General features: G+C 46.3%; 1 protein-coding gene across 4 annotated transcripts in view; it reads right to left on the reverse strand.

Moving 5' to 3' along the window:
• SLC39A11 (solute carrier family 39 member 11) overlaps positions 1-27,818 on the reverse strand; it is a gene marked incomplete at both ends in the record, with an annotated part of 391,992 nt that overhangs the window by 267,935 nt on the left and 96,239 nt on the right. For 3 of the 4 annotated variants that reach the window (XM_080712336.1, XM_080712334.1, XM_080712335.1), the window contains one exon: positions 10,969-11,110. In XM_080712336.1, the coding sequence (XP_080568462.1) occupies positions 10,969-11,110 (142 nt within the window). The remainder of the gene's footprint in view (positions 1-10,968; positions 11,111-27,818) is intronic. The other variant, XM_080712333.1, reaches the window with a different exon arrangement.

A 27,818-nucleotide genomic window follows, 5' to 3' on the forward strand; every position in this document is an offset into this window, starting at 1 on the left:
CAGCCAATGAGTATCACTGGCAAGTCCCAAACATCCACCTCCCAAATGCCATGACCCCAAAAAGCTCTTGGAGACATAGAGTTTTGTCTTCTTCTGATTCTAAAAGGGGCAGTGCCCTAGACAGAAAGAAGCAGAGTGAGCCAGGTGTGGGGCACACACCTGTCATCCCAGTACTTAGGAGGCTGAGACAGGAGGATCATAAAAAAAAAAGTTAATCTTGAACTCTGACACTTTATTTTTTTAAAATAGGAAAATGGATCATAGACTTAAAGGTAAAAGATAAAACTTAGCAGGGTGTGGCGGCACACCCATGTAATTTTCAATACTTGGGAGGCTGAGAAAGGAAGATCACATGTTTGATGTCTGCCATAGCAATTGAGATTTTTCACAAAAAATAACATTTTTAAAGGGGCTTAGAACTGGCTGGTTAGCTCAGTTGGTTAAAGCATGGTGCTAATAAAGGGGCTTGGGGTATAGCTTGGAGGTAGAATGCTTCTGGGTTCAATTCAAAAAAGAAGAAAAAGAAGGAAGGGGAGGATAAAGGAGAGAGGGATAGAGAAACGGAAGGAGGGAGGGTGGAAAAAGGACAGAATTCTAGAATCCATGCAACCCCAAGGGCAGGCAGAAGGCAGACCAGGAAGTTCCTACTCCTAAGGCACAGACCCTTCCCAGATGCTAGAATTGCTGCTGCCCTTTGCACAGGTCTAAAGCCCAATTCCGCATCTCCCCTGACCCCTTTGTCTCTAAAGCTCCCTATTCCAGAGAGGAGCATCAATTAACTTCCAGTTTCACAGGCTCGACACCAGCTTCTGGTCCCCATCAGGCCCTTTCCCTAACTGGCAAAGGGAAAAAACGTAAAATGTCAGATAGGAGTGAAGAAGCAGGACTCCTGGAGATCCTGCGTACTTGAAACCCAAGTGCCTCCCGGTGCTTCTCCAGCTTAAAGAGCATCTGTTAAAAAGAAATAGCATTTGGAAAACAAAACCAAATAACATGGAAAGTCACTGAGCTGCCCGGCCTCGGACGCAGCCTCCTAAATCTTCGACTGATAAAAGCCCCACAGGAATATCCTAACGGGGGCTACCGACACTGCCCAGGCCTGTCCTCTGCTGTTTCCCAAAAGCACATTAAAAACACATTTTCCTGTTTATAACAGGCTTATGAGCTGCAGTGAACGTGTCAGAACGCTTATAAATATGATGGGAACTGCTAAAAAAGCAAACGTTAAATTTTGTATAAGGAGACAGTATCCCTAACTCCTCCGTATACACTTAATGAATATTTCAAAACATCCACAGCTGCTCCAAGGCTCCGGATGAATTAAATGGGTTTTTATTACTGCCAGAATTAGCCTCCTCTGGCTTCCTCTCATTTCCTCTTCTCTCGCTCTCTCTTACACACACACACACACACACACACACACACACACATACACACACCAAACATGCCCCTCCACACAGTTGACTGGGAAGCTTGGTCCTGTTGTGCTCAGAGAATGAGCTGATCACTGTATTGTGTGGAATAGTGCCCACCTTCCAAAATGCATGTTTAACTGGAACCTCAGAATGTGACCTCCTGGAAATTGGGTCCTGGCATGTGTAATTATTTAAGCAGCCTGGCAGGGTAGTGCTCACTCTTCAAATCAGTACTTGGGAGGCTGAGATAGAAGGATCTCAGGTTTGAGGTCAGTGTGAGGTAACTTAGCAAGACCTTGTTTCAAAATAAAAAATAAGACGAGCGTGGTGGCTCACGCTTGTAATCCCAGTACTTGGAAGGCCGAGACAGGAGGATCACAGGTTCGTGGCCAGCCTCAGCTACTTAGTGAGGCCCTCTGTAACTTAGTGAGAACCTGTTTCAAATACAAGAATAAGAAGTAGGGCTGGGGGTATAGCTCAGAGTTAGAATGCCCCTGGGTTGAATACCCAGTACAAATACATACATACATACATACATACATACATACATACATACAGGGCTGGAGGTGTAGCTAAGACGTAGCATGCTGCTGAGTTCCATCCTGAGTATGAAAAAAGGAAGGAAATAAGGAAGGAAGGAAGGAAGGAAGGAAGGAAGGAAGGGAGGGAGGGAGGGAAGGAGGGAGGAGGGAAGGTGAGTAGGGATAGTTAAGCAGTAGTCAATAAAGTCAGGAGGGAGAAGTCTTTTGTTTTTTGTTTTGCGGTACTGGGGATGGAACACAGGGGCATTCTACCTCCAAGCTAAACCCCCAGCCCTATTTTTATTCTTTATTTTGAAACAGGGTCTCGTTGAGTTGCAAAGGGCCTCACTAAGTAGTAGCTGAGGACATCCACAATCCTCCCATCTCAGCCTCCCAAATACTGGGATTACAAGCATGTGTCACCATGCCCAGCTCAAAAGGAAGAAGTTTTTGAAATCTATTTTATAGCATGGTGACTATATTTAATGATGAAATGTATATTTCAAAGTTGTTGGGAGGCTGAGACAGGAAGATTGCACAGGTTTGAAGCTAGCCTCAGCAACTTAGTGAAACCTTGTTTTCAAATAAAATATAAAATAGGTCTGGGAGTGTAGCCCAGAGGTAGAAGGCCCCTGAGTTCCATCCTCAGAACCACAAAAAAAAAAAAACTGCTGAAAGAGAAGATTTTAAATATTTGCCCCCTACACTCAAAATATATATATAAAGTGATAGATATGTAAACTGGCTTAATTTAATCATCTCATCATTTAAATACATGTCAAAACATCACACTGTACACTTCAAAGAGATATAATTAGTATTTGTCAATTAAACATAAAATATAACTTTTTAAATTTAAAACGAGAAGCAGTCATACTGGTTTAGGATGGGCCTCAAATCCAATAACAGATGCCTCTATAAGAGGAAGGAGAGGGAGTTTGGGACGTAAACACACAGACACACTCACAGGGATGGCAGTCACATCATAACAGGGAGGGAGCCGGGAGAGATGCAGCTATAAGCAGAGGCTGGCCGAGAGCCATAAGAAGGGTGGAGAAGTAGGCCACCTCCTTCCCGGAGCCTTCAGAGAGAGCCTGGCCCTGCAACACCTTAGCTTCAGACTTTTACCCTCCAGAACTGTGTGTGGGAGAATAGATTTCTGTTGTTGGAAGCACCAAGCTTGTAGTACCTTAGGACGGCAGACACAGGAAGCGAATTCACTAAGGAGAGTACTTCTGCACATGTGAGTGCTGCCACACATGGACTTCCCCAAAAGCCGCTCGAGCCCACCGTCACGGGCAATGGCGGAGGTGGGGAGCCCTGGGGTTTAACCCGTCTTACATAATCAGACTAAGATCACTTGACTTGCTAGCTGCTCTGCATAACATCCCAGCTTTCATCAACTCTTTCGGCACAGCCAGATATGGGGTTAAATAAGGAGCTAGGAATACAAAGAAAGAATGCAAAAAAAGAAAAGAAAAGAAAAGAAAAAAACAGAGGACCGGGCCCTCTTGCCACCTGGGGCTCCTGTTGGTTGGCGACGATCTGTAGAAAGACGTGGTTTCAAAAGATGGTTCGGTGCCGCAATAGGCTAGATCGTGACCTCTCCCCAAGGCCCGAATTTACATGTTGAAGTCCTAACATCTGGGATCTCAGACAGTAGCTGGTTTGGAGATGAGATCTTTAAAGTGGCTATTCAATTAAGACGAGCTTACTAAAGTGGGCCCTCAAGGTCATAGAGCTGGTGTCCTAGAAGAAACGGAGATTGGAACATAAACACGAGGAGGGCCGGCTGTGTGGAGACCCAGCGTAAATCAGCCACGGCACACCAAGGAGAGCGGCCTGTGGGGAACCAGCCAGCTCTGCTGACACCTATCGCTCAGGCTCCAGCCTTTTGGACAGCAAATTCCTGCTGCTTAAGCCTTCCAATATGTGATATTTTGCTGCGGCAGCCTGGGCAAATTCATGTAAATGCCAAATTGCCTCTAGACCCAAGCCACACTCTGAAATGCATCCTCAAAACACACTCCAAAAACACCCCCAAAACACACTCCAAAATGACTGCCTAACTCAGAAGATTGAAATTACTTTTCAAGAAGAAAAGAAAAAAAAAATCAGGGAAGCAGAAAGAGTGCTAAGTGTTACTCGAGCCTAATGTAACACTTCTCAGGAGCCGAGGAATCTATGAAGTACGTCTGCCCGATGATGTTCCCAAGAGCCAGGACACGCGAATGTTCTTATGCCACCTACACGGAGCCTGTTCAAGCCATCTACACTATCTTCCTTGTTTTATTTAACATCCATGATATCAATAATATTAATAATAATATTATTATTGCTTTTATTATGACGTCCTTTACTTTTCAACCTTCTGCAAAAAAAAAAATGTTGTACGGCATGTTTTAATAGATACTGTAAGCCACGCTTGTAATTCCAGCATTTGGGTAGGCTGAGACAGGAAGACCACAGTTCGTGGGCAGCCTCAGCTACTCAGTGAGGCCCTCTGTAACTTAGTGCGACCCTGTTTCAAAATAAAGAATAAAAAATAGGGCAGGGAATGTAGCTTGGAGGTCGAATGCCCCTGGGTTCCATCCCCAGACCCCCCCCCAAAATAATAATAGCTACTGTACTTCATTTCCACGCCTTTAATAAAGAAACCCACATTACGAGTCTCAGCCCCAAAAGCAGAGAGCAAAATGACCCTTTCTTTAGCCTAAAGAGGGTGCTGTTGAAGGGGAAATAGTCCAACTTAGCTGAATAAGGGAAGTTGAGGTAAAGAAGCCCAATGCCTGGGATACTCTAGAGTCATGGAACTTTCTGGAGAATGGTGGAAAATATAACTCTGTGCCTTCCAAAAGCACCTGTGTGCACAAAAAGTTTGCATGAAATTTCAGGAGGTTCCTAAACCCTTTGGTTCTCATGCATGGACCCTAGATGTAAAAATCCCCTGGTATAATTTCCAGAATTTACTCAGCAGTGTAATTATCCACCAACATGTGCGTATTAAAATTATCTCTGCCACATCCTTCATCATAACAAAAGACTAGAATGAACCTAAAAGACTATCAATTATGCCAGTTCATGACCAATAACAAGAATCAGCTGGATCCAGGAGTGCCTGCAACAAGTGCCAGAATGTATTCAGTGTAAAACCACAAAGTACCGGACACAGTGTCAATTAGGACTGCGTAAACATAATTCTAAAAGGATTCACAAGAAACAATGATTATGTATAAGATAGGGGACTAAACTGTAAGGGATTTGAAATTGGGAGAAAAGGCACTTGTTATTTTTAATCCTTGTTCTATTTTGATTCAAAGAAAGATTGTTGGGATGGATGGATGGTTGGTTGGATGGATGGATGGATGGATGGATGGATGGAATGTGGAGAGGGAGAAAGAGATTTAAAAAAGGAGAAAGGAAAGGAGGGGCAGAAAAGAGGGAGGGAAAAGAGAGAGAAGTTGATAGTATTAAAAAAGACTTCTGCCCTAGCTAAATCCCAAAATATCCCCAGCCTCGAGAATAGTAAATGACTAGTCCAGCATTTAGGAGATAAGCTCCCGGATCTTTCTTCCGATATTGCAGCAGGGCAGGTCCAAAGGTAAATTCCAAAGGCAATACAGGCACGCCCAAGGCCCAGGGCTTGGAGAATACACCTTCTCATGGAATCTTCTTTTTCTTTCTTTTTTGAAGTTTCCATCTATATCCATATGACAAGCATGGGGAGCTGTGGCGGTCCAGGGAGATGTGATGGGCGTCTCTCAGATCTCATCCGCTTTGCCTTCTGAAGTCTGAAAGCTTACAAAAACTCACAACACAGCTTGGCCAATAAGACACCACAAATAACACTGTGAAGTTCTTGGATTTAGTTGTCAGATGTATTTCCTTGACTGCTGAACACTCTTTTTTAGACAAAAGCCTATTAAAGGCCTATTGGTCTCTAATAATCCATTTCCTTATCACAAACCCTCTGCAACCTGCTTCCTTAAACTGAGCTATCGGTTACCGGAGTTAATAGCTTAACCTAAGTTAGTGATAGTGAGGGTCAGAGACCCTTTGTAATTGCTGCAGTTGGAATGCTTATCACAGCATCTGAGTTCTGGCCAGTTTTTTCCTTACTATTGAGCAAAGCCAAGGACGTTTATTTCCACGGACTCAATTTCTGATCTCACATCATCAGAGCAATTCGTGTAGAGAGTTAAAAGAATACCAAGAGAATAATAGTTATGAAGGATATCTAAAGTGGGGGATATTTTTTGCCAGAGACGATACCTCTTTCTCGGGGCTTTTTGCCGAGTTTTACTATGTGGAGTGGGGTCTTCAACACATAGATGCCGAGGCAGCAGGATGTCTTGGCAGGAAAATATCTCACAAATGCTTTTCCCAGCCTGGCTGCTGCTACCCTTCAGAACAGCTGAACCTGCCTCCCATTGTGGCTTTTATGGCTTTTCCTCTTGCTGAACCAATTATGGGACATGATAACAGCAATGCCAATATTATTTTCTTAAAGGCTGGCGTTTCTCACTAACTACCCATTAAACCAATCTCCTTGCTCCAGTTACAGCGGCTTAAGGGCAAATCCAGATGGTGCAAGTAATACATATGCAGGCTGGATCTGCATGAGGCCCCTCATCAAAAACCCATTAGCAGCGCGAGAGGCCGATCAGTCTCCAGGTGCCTGACACCCACAGGTGTGATCAGGTGAGATGAGATGGCCGGCTCAGCAAACCATCCTGGAGTCCCCGAGAGCTGCGTGTGCCTGCGTATTTGGACATTTAGCCACAGCTGAGAGGGATGCTTGGTAACCTAGTAACAGGCTATGCCTGGTGTTCGGGAACAAGAGGAGAGAATTGCATGTCCCTCCCCCAGGGCCTCCCATCACCACTTAACCCTGGGTTGGCCACGAAGACTCAGCCACCCTTAAGTCTCTCCTGAAGAACAGCTCCCCCTGGCACTGTCCTTGCCATCGCTCCATGGGGGTGGGGTGGGGGCATCAAAAAGATCACCACTAAGCTGGGTGTGGTGGCACACGCTTGTAATCTCACTACTTGGGAGGCTGGGACAGGAGGATCTCAGGTTCAAAGCCAGCCTTGGCTACTTAGTGAGGCTCTTAGCAATTTAGTGAGACTCTGTTTCCAAATTAAATATAAAATAGGTCTGGGGGTGTAGCCTGGAGATAGAAAGCCCTATCCATAACTAGTACTACAAAAAAAAAAGATTACCACTGTGCGTATGTGTGTCTGGTTGTGCGCGCACGTGCATGCGTTCGTACGCTCACTCTGAGCTATATCCCCAGCCCTTTTTATTTATTTATTTTTTATTTTAAAACAACTCTCGCTAAGTTGCCGAGGGGCTTGCTAAGTTGCTGAGGCTGGCCTGAACCTGCGAATCTCCTAACTCAGCCTCCCAAGTACTAGAATTACAGGCACCCCCTCCAGTGCCCGGCTCAGATCACCACTTTTTACTGTTTGCAATTGACAGGCATTGAATCTCTTTCCTCCTACCCCCACCCCTGTAGCTGTAAAGATAAGAAATAGAATGGAATAAGGTCTAGGACTGCAAAATCTTTAGTGTGGCGCACAGAAGCCAGAGCCTGGTATTGCTCATTAGAATCCAGAAAGACCTGTGTGTTCAGGACTCGGTGGGGAAAATGACAAGTTTTACGGGGGCTACGGTTCCCACCCTCATGGCCAGAGACAGTCCTTAGCTGCACTCTGAAGGAGAGCGGGCAACACCCCGAGCGTTCCACTTTGAGCATGAATGAGCTGTGCGCTGGAGGCAGCGGACAGATGTGTTCTTCTGACTCTCTCTGACTTGAGCTTGTGTGCAATGAATTTTTATTCCCTGGTTATATCCCCTGCGAGAAGCAGTGGGAGGCGGGAGGATTAGCGCAGTGGAGAAGAGAGTCCGTTTCTCACATAAAATGCCTGCAGGATCTCATCTGAACCCCAGGCCACTGAGAAGAAGCCAGGGGCGGGCTCTAACTTAAGTGCGCTCTCCCCAAGGTTGGAGGCCATCTCAGCCTAGAGAATGCTATAGAAAACTAAAATATCAGTGTGGAAACAGGGAAGGATTCTTCCCCTTGGATCACTCAGACGAAGGCAGTGGTCAGGCACCAACCGTGTCTCCTCAATTCACTCAAGGAAGGACACCATTGGGGGGCTGAGACAGGAGGATCGTGTGTTCATAGAAAGCCTCAGCTACTTAGTGAGGCCATGCACAACTCAGTGAGACCTGATAAGTTGGGTCCTGCACTCGTGTGACTTTGTGTCACATGACCTCTGCACGGGCAAGGGGGGGGCCGAACCCCCCCCCCCCCGCGAGAATTGGGCGTTCCCGCGAGTAAACCCCCATCTCGCGAGATGCATACCTTGAAAAGGAGAGCCCCTAGCTTCGGACAGGCGCGCGGGCCCCACGGTGCCTCGCCCTGATCCCCGGGAGAGCCATGCCATTAAAACTTTACTTGCCATGTGTACCGGACCTCTCTCGTGTTTTTCACACTCCGCCATACTCATATTTTTTATTTTACTTCATAATTTTTTATTTTACTTAACAAGACCCTGTTTCAAAATAAAGAATAAAAAATTGGGCAGGGAGTGTAGCTTGGAGGTCAAATGCCTCTGGGTTCCATCCCCAGACCCGCAAAAAAAAAAAAAAAAAAAAAAAAAAAGAGAGAGAGAAAGAAAGAAAGGAAGAAAGAAAGAAAGGAAGGAAGGAAGGACACCAAACCACCATTGCCCTAACCAAGGCACACAAAATAGTGATTTGGGGAACATAAAAGTTCCACCTAGGTTACATAAAGTCATTCCTTCCCAGGTCCTAAACAGCAAGCCTCTCCAGCAGCCGTGGGCACACAGGTACAAGATAAAAAGCCAGAAGTTGTAGTGGTTGAGTCTATGTCTGGACCAGCTTCATTATTTTACTTCTGCTTATATATTCCTGTCTGTATGCCTGGATTAGATTCAGACCGGAAACCTTAAATAAAGGTCTGAGGCTTCAACCTAGGTACAGTGAATGGTACGAGAAGCTTTAAGCAAAAGACTGAAGCCAGGCACTGTAGTACGTGCCTATAACACCATCTACTCTGGAAGGTGAGGCAGGGCTATCACCTGAGCCCAGGAGTTCAAGGCCAGCCTGGGTTCTTAAGGCTTTTGTTTTTAACACCGGGCGGGCGTGGTGGCACATACTTGTGATCCCAGCATTTAGGAGGCTGAGACAGGAGGATCGCAGTTCCCAAACAGCCTCAGCTACTTAGTGAGGCCTTCTGTAACTTAGTGAGACCCTGTTTCAAAATAAAGAATAAAAAATAGAGCAGGGGGTGTAGCTGGGAGGTAGAATGCCCCTGGGTTCTATCCCCAGTGTACCAGCATTGGGAATGGCCTAGGAAGATTTGAGAAAGCTATGATTATTAATATATTTCAAAAATTGGGTGAGGGGCAAATCTGTGCAAGGACTTGGTTTCTGCCTAAAAGCAGGCAACTATTCCAATGTAAATTAACATAGCTAAAAGTAATTAACAAGTCAATAGGAGAGGAGAACTAGGCCTTTCTCTATCTAAAGACAGATCTACATGATAACCCAGCTAAGATGGTAGGAGGGGTCGACCTTCATGAAAGGAGACACTTTGCCACACCTTGCTGGGGGAGGTACCTTACAGGGACGTTCACCACATCAAAATTGCATAAACAAGATGGAGGTTGTGGGTATAAAAATTCTGGTCCACGTGCTATATCTGGGGAGTGGTGAGTTGGCCCGGGGCCACCCTCCCACCTCATGCCATTTTGGCATGGGGCTGTAACTATTTTCTGTATTTCTATTTTCTGTATTTCTATCTTTTTAATAAACTTCCTTAAATCTTCAGCAACTGTCCAAGCTATGCATATTTATTCTTAGCTTAGGACAAGAACCCGCAGTTTTTCTGGTTTTGGTCATTTGGGATTTTGTTATGGGTTGGGGGAAAGTGTGTCCGGGACCCTCACAGAGGTTCCTGGGGAACAGTTTCCCCACAACCATATTCTCCCAAACCGTAACACCCAGTACCGCAAAAATAATAATAAGAAGAACTCTTATATCAGTTTAAAATTGGAGAAGTAGCACAGATATACATGTTGCGTCCTGAAAACTTGAAAGACGTGTAGCAGCTTTAGCTAGCTGGGAGGATGTGCATGGGATGGAAGATTAAACATGTCCTTGATTTTTATAAATTTCTAAAACCAAATAAAGAGAGAGTGGTAAGTAGGGAGCTACCCAATCTCCACATCCTTTGCATGGTAGTAGGTGGTCTATAGAGAGGGGTAAACATATCACAGCATCTGGAGATTGGCAGGATTAAATGTAGGACTTCCCAAATAAAGCCATGGAGAAAGAAAGGCATGGGACTCTTCTCATGCTAACTAGCTCTTAAATTCTCCCGAAGTCCTCAGCAAAAGGTGGCCTGTGGCAAGTTTGGGAGAGTTTGCCCCTGAAGCTGCAAAACACCTCTTCCCAGACATCCACAACTTCTCAAAGGGCCCAGAGACTTAGTAATTGCTCCCTGATTCCTCTGGAAAGACAGTTCCCTCTCAGGCAAGAGAAAAGGCCCCCCTATGCGGTCAGTGTCTTTGTTCTTTCTGATTTCAAACAGAATGAATGAGAGACATCTCCACGGTCTTCCAGCTCAATGAAGAAGACAGTCACATAAGCAAAAATGGTTATTCAGGGTTCACCACAGGGGGGGAGGCCCTGGGACAGATGCCCGCACTCTTTACCCAAAGTGGACCTGTCTCCATTAAAGAGACCCCTGCCCGATTATCCAAGTCAGAAAGAGGATTGAAAGGTGGCATTATCACCTACATACTTGAACAGGTATTTTTTAGAACAAAAGAGAAACAAAAGCACCCAGCTGGAATGCCAGCCTAGCTCCACGCAGTGGTTGGGGGAGCAATCGGAAGGGACAGACAGAGAGCCTGGCATCTCCCCCACCATTCCCTGTCCCAGCCCCGGCCCCAAGTCTGAACTGCGGCTCAGCTCAGTAAATGCAGCAGAGAACTTGCCTGAAAGGAGCCCAGCGCTACCTATCCGGATAGATAGGTCACTCTTGGGGAGCATAAGTGTGGGGCTTTCTGGATCAGACTTCTTCACCAGCGCAGGGTCGAAGCTCAGGGCCAAGGCCATCTGGGGGTCTTCTGCTGCACCCTGAAACAAGAAGCAGTAGGTTCACTAAAGCACCCTGCAGCCCCCCAGACCCTCCCAGCCTTTGGTGCCCAGGCAACCTGGACCATGTTTTCCAGGAGCTCCAGGGTCAGCTGAGCTGGGCTCTGCACAACTCAGCTCTCAGGTTAGGCGGGCTAGTTAGGAAGATGACAGCTTTTTGGGTGGAGGACTTTTGAGGTTCTAAGACACAAGATGTGAGGAGTTGGTGCTAATCCTAGAAATAGAAAATACATACACCAGGAAAGACTGGGGCCTGCACGCAAACCCCATTGTCTGTCTCATTCATGCCAACAACTGGTACAACAGATTTAGCTCTCGGCCTATCAAAAGATCCAAGGTCAATGTGTCTATAAGTCACCATCTTTGTGCTTCTTGTGAGATGGGAAGAGGAGGAAACCCAGACAGAAATATCTCCAAGGGAAGAGACAGCAAGTGTCGCAGCACAGGAACACACCCAGAGTCACATCCCGCTGGCCTGACGGCAACCACACCGCCCTCGGTGCTGCCTTGGTAGTTAACTGGACTGTTTCACTCCAAGCAGGCAAAGGCCTGCATCTGATGCCCACATCTCTTTAACAAATAGGGATTGACCTTCAACTTCGCGGATGCTTGGTCAACAGGTCTCATCAGCTCCCAAGAAGTTTCATTCCATTTAGAAGCAAAGAAATGAAATCAGGGTGGTCCATGAGCTTCTCTCCCAAAATCATCGGAGGAAGCCCTGACCCTGTGGACCACTAACAGAGCACAGAATTTCGACGGGAAGGAGGCAGACTCGGGTCTCAACCAACTACTTGAGCACCTCCACTTTCATCCCCAAGGACACCAGGTTGGAAGAGCCCTCCCATGGGCAAAGAAAGCAGATATTTCTTTTTTAAAAAAAAAAAGTATCACAATCTATCTATGAAGCTATGACAAAATACCACAAACTAGGTAGTTTATATACATCAGAAATTAATCATCATTCTGGAAGCCAGAAATCCAAGGTCAAAGTACCCACAGATTTCACGCCTGGTGAGGTCAGGCTTTCTGATTTCATAGATGGACCTCTGAGCTGTGTCCTCGTGAGGTAGAAGGGGGCCTCTCTCAATGGCCCCACCCTCAGGACCTAATCACCTCCAAAAGGGCCCACTGCCTGCAGCCACCTTAAAGGTAAGTATTTCAACCTGTGAATTTTGAGAAAATATAAGCTATCTGACCATAGCACCAAGCAAAAATAACTCCAAAACTGTAATTATTATTATGCACCAGACATGGTAGCACATTCCTGTAATCCCAGTACTTAGGAAACTGAGACAGGAGGATTTTAGGTTCAAGGACTGCCTCAGTAATGTAGCAAAACTCTCAGCAACTTAGACCCTGTTTCAAAATAAAAAATTTTAAGATCTGGGGGTGTAGCTCAGATGTATAATGCCCCTGGGTTCAAACCCTATTATCACATAAAAAAAGGTTCCAAGCAAATAAATATTTCCATTTAAAATATGTGACACTAGGCCGGGCGTGGTGGCACGCTTGTAATCCCAGAATTCGGGAGATGGAGACTGGAGGTTCACGAGCAGCCTCAGCTACTTAGTGAGGACCTTTTCAACTCAGTGAGACCCTGTTCCAAAAATAAAAAGACTAAAAAATAGGGCTGGGAGTGTAGCTCAGAGGTACAACGCCTCTGGGTTCCATCCCTGGTACCGCAAAAAAAAAATAAAATAAAATAAAATATGTGTCACTGTTATGGGAGAGGAAATGACTTATATTCCAATCATAGAAATACATCCATTGCTAAGAAGACACTAAAACTATTTTCTTGGATACGTTTCCTTCATGAATTTCAAAAAAGTGTATGTCAGGCTATGTTACACACATGTGCTCATGTACATGGATATACACATTAAGCATATACATGCATACACATATGCACACATGTGCACATCCACATATGTGCACACACATGCATACATGTGCATCACATGCACACATGCATGTGTATGCATATATACAAACCCATATACATGCACACAGATGCACATATGTATACATAAAGATACATATACACACATGCACATGTGTGCACACAGAAACGTGTATATATGCATATATTCAAACATATACATGCATACATACACATTATGTATACATGTGCACATGTATGCATCACACATAGACATGTACACACATGTATGAATATATACAAGCACATGCACACAAAGAGATAAATATATACACGTGTACATGCACACAGACATATATGTGCATTCACCGATACATTTTCATGTGTGTGCATGCATGCAGATATACACATATGTGTATGCATACATGCAAACACATATTCATGCACATGCATGCATACATATGTGTACACACATACATGCACATCCCTTATTTTCTCATGGCCATGATGACCAGGGATAAGAAAGAGAACCTAATGATTTGGATATTTATTTCATTGTTTCCAACTAAACATCTAAAATGAATACACAGCCTTCCTAGAGTCTGAGCACTTTTCTAATACATCACTACTGCCCTAATCCTTCATTTCAGTGTCCTCTGCAGCACCACTTAATAAGAGTGGCCACATCTCACTTAGCCTTGCTTAAAAAAGGAAAGCAAAGGGGGCTCCCAACCCTGTTGGATCCAGCACGATGAGTCCTCAGACCCACGTGCCGCCCTGAGAGCCACGCCTCTGTCCCAGTGGAGCAGCAGGCCAGCCACACCACGGCCAAGGCCGCCACTGCCAGTGGACACGGAAGCCTGGGCACGGAGCGCCGAGCGGGTCAGTCCCGTCTGCAGAAACCCCCTGGAGCCACCCCGAGCGCAGCTGGTGCCTGCGCGGGCCACAGCCCATGGCTTTGCTCTTTGTTTACATGCTCTAATTATTCCTCACTCTACATCTCCCGCTGACATCTGAGAGATCGCTGCCACCATAAAAGACGTGTGTCCCCTGAGCTGGCTTCTTTTGTCTTCCTTCCCCTTGTGATGTGATTGATGCGTAACTGGGGGAGCGATGGAAGAAGAGAACGGCTTCATCGGGAGCACGGGGGCATCGCTGGCGCGCACGGAGCTGCCCCTGTGCACCAGTGGAGCCGACTCAGTAAAGCGCCGCTTGTAGAGACCCTGGGTTCCATTTAACAGTGGCTTTCAACCCGAGGATTTTCCCACCACCGCCAAGAACATTTGGCAATGGGCATTTGGAAACACCACAACAGGGGCGGGTGTACTGCTGGGGTCTCTAGTGGGTCAAGACCAAGGATACCGAGGATGCCGCTGAGCATCCTTACAAGGCTCAGGGAATCCCACAGCACAGCCTGCCCTGGCTAAGTAGCAACAGCGTGTCCTAAATCTCCAGTAAGATTTAGGATATGCAGGACCCCAAGGTTCCCTGCCACACAGAGTAATGCTAGGGGCTCATAGGGTCCTTTCACTGTAAAGAAAACAGTGACGTTTTCTGTAGGAAGGCTGCCTGCCTGTCTTCATGTATTCAGTAAATGTTTAATTAAGTATCAACTGTCTACCAGAGCTGTTCCCGGTCCTAGCCGGCCAAATGAGCCAAGTTCCGCATCCTCATGAAGCTTTCGTTCTCCTTCCGGGGAGACCACAATAAGCCCATCGGCAATAGGCTAAAAAATAAGAGGCCCAGGCAATGAGGATGGAAAGAAGAAAAATCAGTCGTTGTCAGAGTCTATAGCCACCCTTCTACAGGCGCTCTGTACTGGGCGATGTTCTCAGCATCTCACAGGACCTGGCCCACTAGAAGTGCAGAGGTGGGGTGTTCCTTGAGGTAAGATGCAAAAGGGGGCCTCTGTGAGAAGGCAGGGTTTGAAATAAGACTTCAAAATAAAGGAAGAGCAAATATCGGCATCCCTTTCCCTTCTAGACCCTTCTATTGCTTTATCGATCTACAGTCTGTTGGTTACATCACTTTATATCAGTTTGGGAGAAAGAGTACTGAGAAAAGCCCACCCTAACTTCACTGAGATGCTGCCCTTGTATGCATGTATTTATGTATGTACGTGTGTAATATGTATGTATACATTTCTTTTTTGTGTGTGTGTGGTACCAGGGATGGGACCCAGGAACATTCTAACTCCGAGCTACACCCCCAGCCCTATCTTTTATTTTTTATTATGAAATAGGGTCTCGCTAAGTTGCAGAAGACCTCATGAAAGTAGCTGAGGCTGGCCCCAAACCTGAGATCCTCCTGTCTCAGCCTCCCAAATGCTGGGATTACAAGTGTGTGCCACCCCGCCCGGCTGGCTGGCTGGCTGGCTTGCTTATTTATTTATTTATTTATTTATTTATTTATTTATTTATTTATTTATTTATTTCTACTAGGGATTGCATCCAGAGGTGCTCTACCACTGAGCTATAGCCCCAGCCTTTTTTTTTTGGGGGGGGCCATTCTAGGGATTGAACTCAGGGGTATTCTACCTCCGAGCTACACCCCTAGCCCTATTTTTTTACTCTTGTATTTGAAACAGGGCCTCACAAGTAGCTGAGGCCAACCATGAACCTGTGATCCTCCTGTTTCAACCTCTCATGTACTGGGATTACAAGTGGCTCCCATGTCAGACTCCCCAGCCATTTCTTATTTATTTACTTATTTATTCATTTATTTATTTATTTAATTCTGAAACAGGATCGTGCTTGTCTGGCCTAGAACTTGCAATTTGTATCAGCCGTCTGAGTCACTAGACTCAAATTACAGGCACGCGCCCCTATGGCTGGCAGAAGTGGCCTTTTTAAAAGCTAGTGAGGCCCTCCGCAACTTAGTGAGACCCTGTTTCAAAAATAAAAGATAAAAAATAGGGCTTGGGTATAACTTGGGGGTAGAATGCCACTGGGTTCAATCCCCAGTACCGCTAAGAATAAAAGAATAAGAATTAAATAAAAGCTAGACTAGAACCAAGCACATCACATCTGTGCCCAGGCCCATCATTTAACCTACTTAAAGGAAGAGCCTCGTGGGTTGCGGCACCATCTATTACAGCTAAGATATGATATCAGCCTTGTGCTTACAACAGAAGAATGGATTAAAAAAAAATGCAACATATGTACACAGTAGAGTAGTGCTCAGGCACAAAGAAGAATAGTTTCCTGTCATTTGCAGCCAAATGGATGGAACTGGAGGGCATTATATTAGGCGAAATAAGCACAGCACACAAAGGCAAGTGCAGTATATCCTCTATCATTTGTGCAAACTAAAAAAATGTCTGTCTGAAAGTAGAACAGTGATTCCTCGGGGACTGGAGGGGGCAGGGCACGGGCAGGGGGAGGCTCGGCCGGATACGTGCGCACCGTATGTGCATGTACGGAAACAGCACACTGAACCCAATAGGCACAATTCACATGGACTCACGGGAGGGAAGGGTTGCAGCCAGGCGCGGTGGCGCACGCCTGTAATCCCAGCACTTGGGAGGCTGAGACAGAAGAATCACAGGTTCAAGGCCAGCCTCAGCAATGTGGCAAGACTCTCCCGGGAGACCCTGATGCAAAATAGAAAAGGGGCTGGGAGTGAGGCTCGGGGGTGGAGTGCCCCTCCCCAGTAACTCAAAATAAGGGGGGAGAGGAGGAAAAGGAGGAGAAGCAGCAGCAGCAGGAGGATCAGGAGGAGGAAGAGAAGGGTGGGCTTCCCTTACAGGGCACAGGAGCACCCAGGAGGAACCCCAGCTCAGCTCCTCCCACACCCCCACACCTGCTGATGCCCTTGCCCACTTCGGATCCCAGGCATCCACCTTTCAGGCTTTTTCCAGACTCCTCACTGAGATTCTCAAATTCCTGGCCCCCCCACTTTCAAATGCCCATGAGAAAAACAGAAAAATGGGTCCCTCCGAATTCAAAGAACAGCCCAATGGCAGCTGCCCGCTCTGCTTGGGTGACTGTATCATAATATCCCTAAGAGTGGGCAGAAAGTCAGGGGGCACCTCTGGGACAAGGTGGCTCAGGGCCCGCTGGGCTGACACCCATCGCAACTGCTCCAGGAGACCCTGTGGGGTCGCTGGGCGCCTGGGCTGCGGGTAGAGGAAACGCCGAGCTTCCTCAGCCTGCTGCCTTCAGTAATGACAGCCTTTGCTTTTGCAAATATCTTTTTTATCTTATTATTTTTGAAATAATATCTCAGGGAGAATTCCTTTCTTATTCTGCCTCCTCTTCCTTCTCCCCTTCTCTTCTTCCTCTTCCTCTTCTTCTTTTTCTTCCTCCTCCTCATTCTTCTCCTCCTTTTTTTGTATTTGTGGTACCACAGATTAAACCCAGGAATTCCACCTTCGAACTACACCCCCAACACTTTTTATTTTGAAGCAGGGTCTCACTGAGTTACTGCGCATTGGCCTCAAACCTGCGATCCTCCTGTCTCAGTCTCCCAGGTACCGGGATTGCAGGCGTGCGCCACCTGGATCGGTGGAAATTATTCCTTTACATCGTCTTCTTCTTGAGTTGATATTCTTCTTTGCATATCTAGAGCTCTTCATTTTTATTTCTTTGGCAATGCTTTTCCATTCACACCATCTCAACAACATCCCTAGTAGCCCTCGAGGTCAGCAAGGTCTTCTGCAGGGCTACCACGTGACTGGCGCTCTTGGGCCCCTCCACACAGCCCTGAGAGTCCTCCTGGCTGCCCGTCACAGCGGTAATGAGTCGCCCTCCTCCCTGTTCCCACTGAAGTGGGACCCTGGGGCTTTGGGCAATTCAGGCTGACTGCATTACCTGGAAGCTCCTGGATTTCCCGATGCCCAATATACTGGCTCCTGCCCAATCTACAAGAAGCTCTTTTCCTTCTCCAGCACTCCCTCCCTCACACCCGCCCATCATCCCCCATCCTCAGCCTCCTCCAGATCCAGCTGAGCACAGAAAAGCCAAGAGCAGGCCACTGGAGGCAGAAAGCCACACCCATTCAGGGCTGCAGCACTGGAAATTTCCAGCCACTTGCAATGGCCGTTATCATCATCATCATTATTATTACTATTATTATGCATGGACTGGGGCCAGCACCTGCCTTGGAATGAAACAGAGCGATTTCCACCTACCCCAAAAAGGCTGTGCAAAGAAACAGGAGCTGGTGAAAGTCAGCACTTTCAGAAGGACCAGAGAGGGAGTGGGAGGAAGGGGAAGGGGACAAGGGGTCAGGGGTAAGAAAGCGGTTCTTCACCACACCTTACATTAAAACCAAAAGGTTTCAGAAAACAGTGACACATCTGCTTCGAGAAATAGCATCAAAGCCGTCCATCCTGGCTTGCCGTCCCTGATGCTGCTATCTCCAGACTCACCAAAGAAACAAGGCACCAAAGGAATAATCTGGGGACCAGGCAGAGGACCCATCTGTGCTGCCCTGGGGCCCGCTGCGCGGGGGAGACACGCCTGGCCTTTCCTGTCCCACACACTTTCCACTGCACTGATGGAGCATGCGCGGGGCCTGTCACCTTTTTAACAGGTATCAGTGCATGCCGGCCCTGCGCACTCTGAGCTTCCCGGGCCCCCTGGGGAGCAGTCTCTTTAAGTGGGGTTTGTCAACAGGTCAGAACTCCCCAAGGAAGGACCAAGAAAAAGGTCAGGGGATTAACTGGCACCCCTGCCAGTCACAGTTAAAAGGAGGCTGGGCACTGCACCCTGGGGAGAAGGGACGGAGACCTGAAGGGGAACATCAGCCCTGGGAGCTGGGTTGAGGGGGAAGCGGCTGCAGGCGGCCTGCCTGGAGCCCCACACCCCAGCCTCTGCCCGCCTCCATCCCCACTTCACCCAGACACACGAGGTGACGCTGAATAATTGATGTTGTTTTCATTACTGAGAAGTCGCTGAAATAATGACACTCATAACACAATCCTAAGTTATTCCACATAATGGAAAAAATATTAAATGTCGGCCCTGACGATCGGCCTGACTATGGATAGCGATTACATAACAGATGTCCCTCTTTCAGAGGGAGCCTAGCAGCCGCCGCGGGCTGCCGAGGCCAGGCCAGCGCGGGGTGATGAGCATCCAGCCACCAAGCAAACGGGGACACAGACTGGCACGGACACCGAAGGTACCGCCCTGCCTCGGGCCCTCCTGGCAGGTCTCTGTGGTCCCCTTGCCTCAGTTTACCTGTCCATTCAGAGATCCTGGGTCACAGTCAGGGTCCTGAATAACAAATGGCTCCTACCGGCTTCCCCTCCACAATTCTTCTCTCCTCCTCCTCCAGGGCACCAGGCCTGGATTGCATCTCTAACTAGACTTCAGCCCAGTAGCAAGGCTATATCCAAACAGTCATCAGCAAAGCAAGTTTTAAAGCTTTGAGTTATTCCTAATTGGAGCCATCCAAGTCCTAGCCGAAGAAGCTGATCTCCCTCTACCTCTGGAAAGCTTTCCAGAATTATACTCAGCCTCGTCTGATCCAATATGCTTCCTCTGTCTTCCCCTGATATCCCCAACATGATTTTGCCATCCACTTATCAAAATACAGAGTAACTTTTGTTTTTCGGGTTTTGTTTCATTTCGTTTTGTTTGGCCATCTCGAAATCAAGAGGTTTTAAAGCAGGAGCCATGTGTCCCGCGGTGGGGCAATCAGGACCACGAATATCAACGGTGTTAAGAACACAGTTTAATTGGTTTATCAGAATGAACTCTATTACAACATCTCCCGAACCAGGAAAAATGTTAAACAACAGAGACTGAAAATCAGGGTAACCACGGACTGGTTCAGCTCAGGAAACGGTAGAAAGGTTAGTGCGGAGAAGGGAAAAACAGGCTTGCGCAAATCAAAGATATCTCAGCTGATAGCAAAAAGCACAACTCAGTCGGGTGTGGGGGCGCGCACCCGTAAGCCCAGTACTTGGGAGGCTGAGACAGGAGGGTCGCCGGTTTGAGGCCAGCTTCAGTAACTTTGCAAGATTATCAGCAATCTAGTGTGACCCTGTTTCAAAATAAATACAAGCCAGCATGGTGGCACACACCTGTACTCTCGGTACTTGGAAGTCCAAGACAGAAGGACCATGGGATTCAGGCCAGTCTCAGTAACTTAGGAAGACCCTCAGCCATTCAGTGTGACCCTGTTTTAAAATAAAAAATAAGCCAGGCGTGGTAATCCGCATGCTTGTAATCCCAGCATTTGGGAAGCTGAGACAGGAGAATCGCGGTTTGTGGACAGCTTCAGCTACTGCTTAGTGAGGCCCTTTGCAACTCAGTGAGACCCTGTTTCAGAATAAAGAATTAGGCCGGGCGTGGTGGCGCACGCTTGTAATCCCTGCGCTTGGGAGGCAGAGACAGGAGGATCGCGCAGGTTCAAAGCCGGAGCGCAGGTTCAAAGCCGGCCGCGCGCGCTGGCTTAGGAGACCCTGTTTCCAAATAAAAATGTAAAAATAGGTCTGGGAGTGTAGCCTGGAGGAAGAAGGGCTTCCAGGAACCCCAGTACCACCAAAAAAAAAAAAAAGAAGAAGGAGGAGGAGGAGGAGGAGGAGGAGGAGGAGGAGAAAAAGAAAAAAAAGAAATAAAAAAAATAGGCTGGTGGTGTAGGTCAGAGGTAGAATGTCCCTGGGTTCCATCCTCAATACTGCAATAAATAAATAAATAAATAAATAAATAAATAAATAAATAAGAAAAATAAACCGGGCATGGTGGTGCATGCTTGTAATCCCAGCATTTGGAAGGCTGAGACAGGAGGATCACTCAGGTTCATAGCCAGTCTCAGCTTCTAAGTAAGGCCCTTTGTAACTCCATGAGACCCTATTTCAAAATAAAGAATTTTTTAAAAAGGGCTGGGGGTGTAGGTCAGAGGTAGAATGCCCCTGGATTCCATTCCTAGTACCACAAAATAAATAAATAAATAAACTATAATATAATAAAAAAAATAAAAATAGGGCTGAAGGGTTTGCTCAGAGGTAGAATACCCCTGGGTTCAATTGCCCATACCCCCCCCCCAAAAAAAGACATCACTTTCTACCACCCCTGGCTTCTACGCTGCAGGTGATATTTTATACTATCAATACCAGTCGCAGGTCCACCTGAAGTTGGGTAGCCTGTGACTCCCCGCCTCCACGACCAGGTATCCTGACAGTGGGCAGCCCAGCCCACTTCCAGGTAAGATAAGACCTTTCCACCTGGAAGCCCAAGCTCTCCCAAAGGTGTGTCTTCCAGCTTCCTCCCAGGTCCTCCGCGACTTCAGCCTGAAGATTCACAACAGAGGCAGTTAATGGTGTTTGTCAAGTCTCTGCTTGCATTGAGTTTATTACCATCCCGCTGACCCAAGTCAGTCAATGGCCACCGAGACTCAGAGGTAGAAAAATTGGCAGCACTTCTCTTTAGGAGCATAGCTGCCAACAGGGAAGGAACCCGTGGCCATTTTGCAATCAACTGCAGCACACACATCACACAACACACACACACACACACACACACACACGCAAGGTGTCACATGCCATATGAGGAACCCTATGAATTCCTGCAGCTCTCCAGTAACCCAGACTATAGACTACCTAAAACAGGGCTTCACCAATGGGGATCCAAGGACACATTTTCAGAAGTCTGAAAATGTTATAAACAATTTTTATGTGTGGATTGAACCTAGGGACATTCTACCTCTAAGCTATCCCTCTAGTCCTTTTTTTTTTTTTTAAAAAACAGGGCCTCACTAAGTTGCTAAAGCTGGCCAACTACCTGCAATCCTCCTGTCTCAGCCTCCTTGAGTACTGAGAATACAAGCATGCACCGCCATACCCAGCTTAAATTTTTTATTTTATATTTTAATTTTTTTAAATATTCTAAAGAAAAATATTAAGCATCCCACGGCTGGAGCTCACTGCCCTTGCTTGCACTTATGTTTATGTTTATGGTCAAGTGGGTAGCACGTGGGCCCGTCGTCTGTGTGGAGGGGTAAAGGGGAAAGCACAAGGACCAGCTCCATTGACAGATGGAGCATTTGAATGAAGGACAGGCCACAGCACTTCAAGGAGCCCCATACAGGTGACTGACAGAGGTCTCCAAACGTTTCCAAGACTCCCAGGGAGAGTTGACTCCATCCAGCAGATACCATGGCATAGATCTGTGAGAACCCGGGGTTGCTGAATACGGAAGCCAGAAATGGCTGGCACCTTGCAATCTGATGGTGATTTTCAGCAAAAACATCCTCTGCCACATTATGAAAATAGTGTTGCTTTCTTGTCTATCAGTGTTTTTGTTTTGATTTATACTGACAAGCTCTGGGTTTTACGACAATTGAAGAGGCAAACGCATGAGGCATAATTTATATCTAATTTTATGCTTGTGCATATTTATGTTCATAAACATGTATATAATGCCCCGGTAAAAGGAGCCTAAATCAGCTTTGAAGGAACATAGCTTTTTTTGCCTTCAAAATGAATATATGTTTTAGTCAAATAGGAAAAATGCTAGGCTGCAGCTTTGAACAGTGGAATTCTCTTTCTTCCTACCTTGCCCCCCAAAATTATTGCTCTGAATATAGAAATATCTGCTTTAAAATTATATCCTAGCCAGGCGTGGTAGTGCACGCTTGTAATCCCAGGACTTGGGAGGCTGAGACAGGAGGTTTACAGGCTTTCCCGGCAAGCCTCAGCAACTTAGGACCTCTGCAACTTAGCAAGACCCTGTTTCAAAATTAAAAAAAAATAAAAATAAAAAGAATAAAATAGGGCTGAGGGTATATATAACAGGTAGAATGCCCCAAGTTCCATTCCCAGTACCACACAAAAATTAATTAATTAATTAAATTATATCCTAATACACAGAACATTGACAGACTGTAGCAACCTCTTAATTGTTTTTTATTTTGTATTGTTTTGTTTTGTTGGTGCTGGAGATTGAACCCAGGGGCATTATACCTCTGAGGTACACCCCCAGCCCTTTTTTAAAATTTGAAACAGGGTCTCACTAAGTTGCTGGGAGTGTTGCAAGTTGCTGAAGGTGGCCTCAAACCTGCGGGTCTCCTATCTCGGCCTCCCAAGCACTAGGGTGACAGGTTCCATGAGCTACTTACAAGGAAAGGGGTCCATAGGTGAATATGTTTGATAAAGTCTACTGATAAGCATGTAATGACTCTTAAGAAATCTCACAGCAAAGAGCATAGGTTTTGTTAAATCCTATAGTATTTGGCCATATATGAAACCTATTAATATTTAGCTTGAGGGAAGTGTTCAAAGCAATTTCATTCTGTGCCCAACACTTAGAATACTCAGCAAAATATTTCTCATTAAAATGCAACCTGGTCAGATTTTATTCACTGGCCTCAAATATCTATTGATTTCACAAATAAAGTTCTATGTTTATCAACCTCTATGATGATGATTCAGTAAAATTGATCACACACACACACACACACACACACACACACACACACACACACACATCTATCCCTGTAGTCATAATAGCTAGAGATTGTGAAAACCAAGAAGGTAATAATTCTATAAAATCCCAGCCCTTTTCTTTACCATAATTTAAAGAAATGAAAATACATCAACCAGCCCTTCTATTTCCAACGTGGAAAAAACAGGTATTTATCACAGCATTGCAGAGGAGAAAAGACTCAAGTCTGGCTTATTACCAATCTTGATAGCCTAAAAACCATAAAATGATTTTTCTTGGCTCCAGGAGAGGAAGGGGAAAGGGAGGGAGATTGGGAACGCTTGCAAAAGCACCAGCTCTTGATGGTGGGAACCCACAGTGGGCGAAATGCTCAAGAGACCGCTCCCCATCGAACTCCGCGAGAAGCCAGACCCAGAGTGAGCCGGAGCAAAGAAGATGGATAGGGTTGGAAAAAAAATATTCTTGATAGCCAGGCGTGATGGCGCACGCTTGCAATCCCAGCATTTGGGAAGCTGAGACAGGAGAATTGCTGTTTTCCGACAGCCTCAGCTACTGAGGCCCTTTGCAACTCAGTGAGACCCTGTTTCAAAAAAAATAAAGAATTGGGCTGGGTATGGTGGCGCACGCTTGTAATCCAGTACTTGGTAGGCTGAGACAGGAGGATCACGGTTTGCGGCCAGCCTCAGCTACTTAGTGAGGCCCTTTGCAACTTAGTGAGTCCCTGTTTCAAATTAAAGAATAAAAACTAAGGACTGGGGGTATAGCTTGGAAATAGAATGCCTCTGGGTTCTATCCTCAGTACCACAACAAAAAAGGTAATTAAATTAAAATGAGGTGGGTAGAAGGACCCTAATCCAACATGAGTGATATTGTCATAGTAAGATGTTTGATCACAGAGGCACGAGCAGAGGGAAGACAATGAGAAGACACAAGAAGACGCAGGCCACCCAGGAGCCAGAGCGAGGCCTGGAAGATGCTCTCCTCGGTTCTCTGAAGGAGCCAATCCTGCCAGCACTGCCATTTCTGACTTTTGGCCTCCAAACTGATGAGACAGTAACCCCCTGCTGTTCAAGCCACCCACTCCATCGCGCTTTGTCTTGGCAGCTGTAGCAAACAGGTATGGCTGCCGTTGACCACCCATGGAAACCAAGCGATAGAAATGAGTTACTTGCTTACATCACACTGTTCAGCAGAGGCACAAGCAAGACCTGCACCCAGAACGTGTGCTTCCAAATCCCACAGCTCCTCCAGCAGCATGCGTGGGTGACCGGCCACGTGCCGAGACACTTGAGGCTTCCGGAAGTAACTCCATATCCCTGCGTGCGGACCCAAGGGGTGCGGCGGGTATGTGCATGCCCCAGGCACTACGTTCTGAGCCACCGTATTCCCTGTCCACCCTGAAGGGAAAACCAGTGCTTTTCTGGGTGTGGCCTCACTCTGGTCCTGGCAGAATCCCAGAGACTGGAACCACGAACCTAACCTCTTCACAGCCTGTATGTGATTGGCCACAAAAACAAAAACAAAACAAACACACCTCACTGCCCTGGTACAGAGAGATGAGACTACAGTCAGATTCCATGGGGTAAGGGCCGAACCTGAACGCTGACCTCCAGGCTACAAGAGAAAATTGGCAAACGGCACTAGTGTTGCTAATGATGACCTAACGCGCAAAGCAGGATGAAGTCTGGCCCTCGGTAGGGACAAAGATGCAGGATGAAATCTGGCCCTCGGTAGGGATGAAGATGCTCTCAGTGCTGTGCTAGAGACCATTCCATCAGACATCAATAATGAATGGCACTAATGACCAGAGATCAAAAAGAGAAAGATTAGCCCGAAAAGAAAATGTTAATATGGCTTCAGTGTTATCTCCTCAAGCATTCCAGGTGTGGCCCGATGATGCCCACAGTGCACTGGGCCAGGGCTAAAGGACAAGCTGTGGAGGTAGGATATTGGTGGGCACCAGGGTGTAAGGAAGCCCACACCCAAGGCGGGGTGGGGGCGGGAGTCTACACTCCCTCTGACCCTTGTACTCAATGTGGTCAGCTCTTCACCTCAGTGCTATAACCCCATCCTGTAGCCTTCCCAACAAGCCGCCTGCCCCAGAGGGCCTTTGACCACCAGGATCTGAAACCTCAAATCGGTCCCCAAAAAACAGCTTCCTATATCCTGATAATTGCTACCTCCCAGGCTGAAGCAGACCACTTCCTAAAAAAACCAAAAAAAAAAAAAAAAAAAAAAAAAAAAAAAAAAAAACTGTTTACTGGGGGCTCTGCCCAAAGCAAGCCTACTGGAAAAGGTGGTCAGGTGGGCTAGAGGGGCACCAGCTTTTGGTAAGAATGGAGATCCCAGTGCATTTGTATATCTAGGAAATATCATGTGAGTGCCATAGAAACCACTTCAAAAGACGTCGTGACTTTGAACAACATATTTTTCCCCCTTTAACGGGCCTTTATCCATGGCATCTCACTGCTTGGAGCAGAATTAATTATTCAAGTTTTCTGGGCTTAATGAGGACTTGGCAGCTGAGACCGTATTGAAGGAGCGTGCTTGTAAGGGAGTGTTTTTCTGCTTCCTGCCATGGGTATGTGGGGGCTAACATCTTCCCTCTTCTCCTTTTTAAAACCTAAATTCCAAAGCAAACAAACCACTGGACCAAGACAGACAACATGCCGATGTAATGCTTCTATTTCTGAGTGACAAATTACTCTGAAGCCAGGGTCTTCAAACAACCCTTGTTTCTCCTCTCTGTTCAGCGTCCAGGTGTGCGTGAGGCTGCACCCTCTCACTGCTCTGGCTCATCGTCTGAAATCCAGACTGGGGCCGGAGCTGGGGTCTCAGGCTCTGGGTCCTCTTCCAAGACATCAATTGTTGGGGAGTTCAGTTTCTTATAGATGGAAGACTGAGGTCCCCATGTTCTTGGGGGATGCCACCTAGCAACTCTTCTCAACCCCTAGAGGCTACCCCGGGGCTCTTACCAGGTGGGCCCTTCCATGAGAGATTTGTAACATGGCTGCTTCTTAAAGGCCTAAAGGAGAATTCTTTACCTCTTGGAATCTCTCTAGTCTCAAGGAAGACACAGACCCTCATTTACGGGCTTGCCTGATGAAGCATGGCAACCCAAGGTAATCTCCCCTTTGGTGGATTCAGATTAATACCCAGTTAGTAACCTCATAGGAATGAAACCCCATGGAAGGGAAGGGTTTCTATGGTGCAAGCATCAGAAGATACAACTTGAGGCCATCTCATAATTCCATGTTCCATGATGCTGATAACACAGAACTCTCCTCTCTGATATCCCTAATCCCTAGAGATATTCCAAGGTCCACATGTTCCCTTAGGGATTGGAGCTGAAAATTATAGGCAGGTATACTGTTCTACCAAGTCTCAACTGCCAACCCGAGCTCAAACATCATAGAACAAATGCCATGTCTCCTGACTCCTCAGTACCTGCCTGCAAGGTAGGATGGTCTAGGAACTTTGCCAGTCAGAGGTTTCAGCTCAGCCATCATGGGGAAGAAATCTGGTGGCCCTAGGGCCATGTGAATCCTTATACACAGAGCCTAGCGTTCTATCCTAGGATTCTGAAAAAAAAAAAAAAGTTTTTGTTTCTTTTCAAATTGTAGAAAAAAAATGAATAATGGTTAACATATAATAAATCCAGCCTGAATTATATTCATCTTTATACTAACAAAGCTGTAAAATATGATTTTAGTCGTGTGTGTGTGTGTGTGTGTGTGTGTGTGTGTGTGTGTGTGTGTGTAGAAAGAAGCCCAGGAAGGCAAGATCTCCTAAAGCTCAGAAGAGTCCAAAGGTAGTACCCCGTCATAGAGCCCTTCAATATAAACACACATTTTCTTCATAAGATACAAGCTTCTTAACAGAAGGGCATCTGAACCTGTTTCAACATCATTAGCAAATCAGGGAAATGCAAATCGAAACCACCCTGAGATTCCACCTAACCCCAATTAGAATGGCAATTATCAAGAATACAAACAATGATAAATGCTGGTAAGGATATGGGGAATTAAAAACTCGTATACACTGTTGGGATTGTAAATTAATCCAACCATTACGGAGATCAGTTTGAAGGTTCCTCAGAAGACCAGGAATGCACCCATATCACTCTTGGGTGTCTTTCCAAATGAATTAAAAGACAGAATACTACAGCGATATGTGCAAACCATGTTTATGACGGCACAACAGAACCCAGTCTGTCCCTCAACACATGAATAATGTCAGTATATTTACACACAATATAACTCTGCTCATCCATAAAGAAGAACAAAACTATGTCATTTGCAGGAGAGAGGATGGAATTGGAAAAGATTATGCTAAGTGAGATCAGCCAGTCTCAGCAGAAGGTCAAGGGTCATATGTTTTTTCTGTATGTGGAAGCCAGAACAAAAATAGGAAGAAA

This window comes from Muscardinus avellanarius, assembly GCF_963383645.1.
Source record: "Muscardinus avellanarius genome assembly, chromosome: 16".
Classification (NCBI taxonomy): Eukaryota; Metazoa; Chordata; class Mammalia; order Rodentia; family Gliridae; genus Muscardinus; species Muscardinus avellanarius.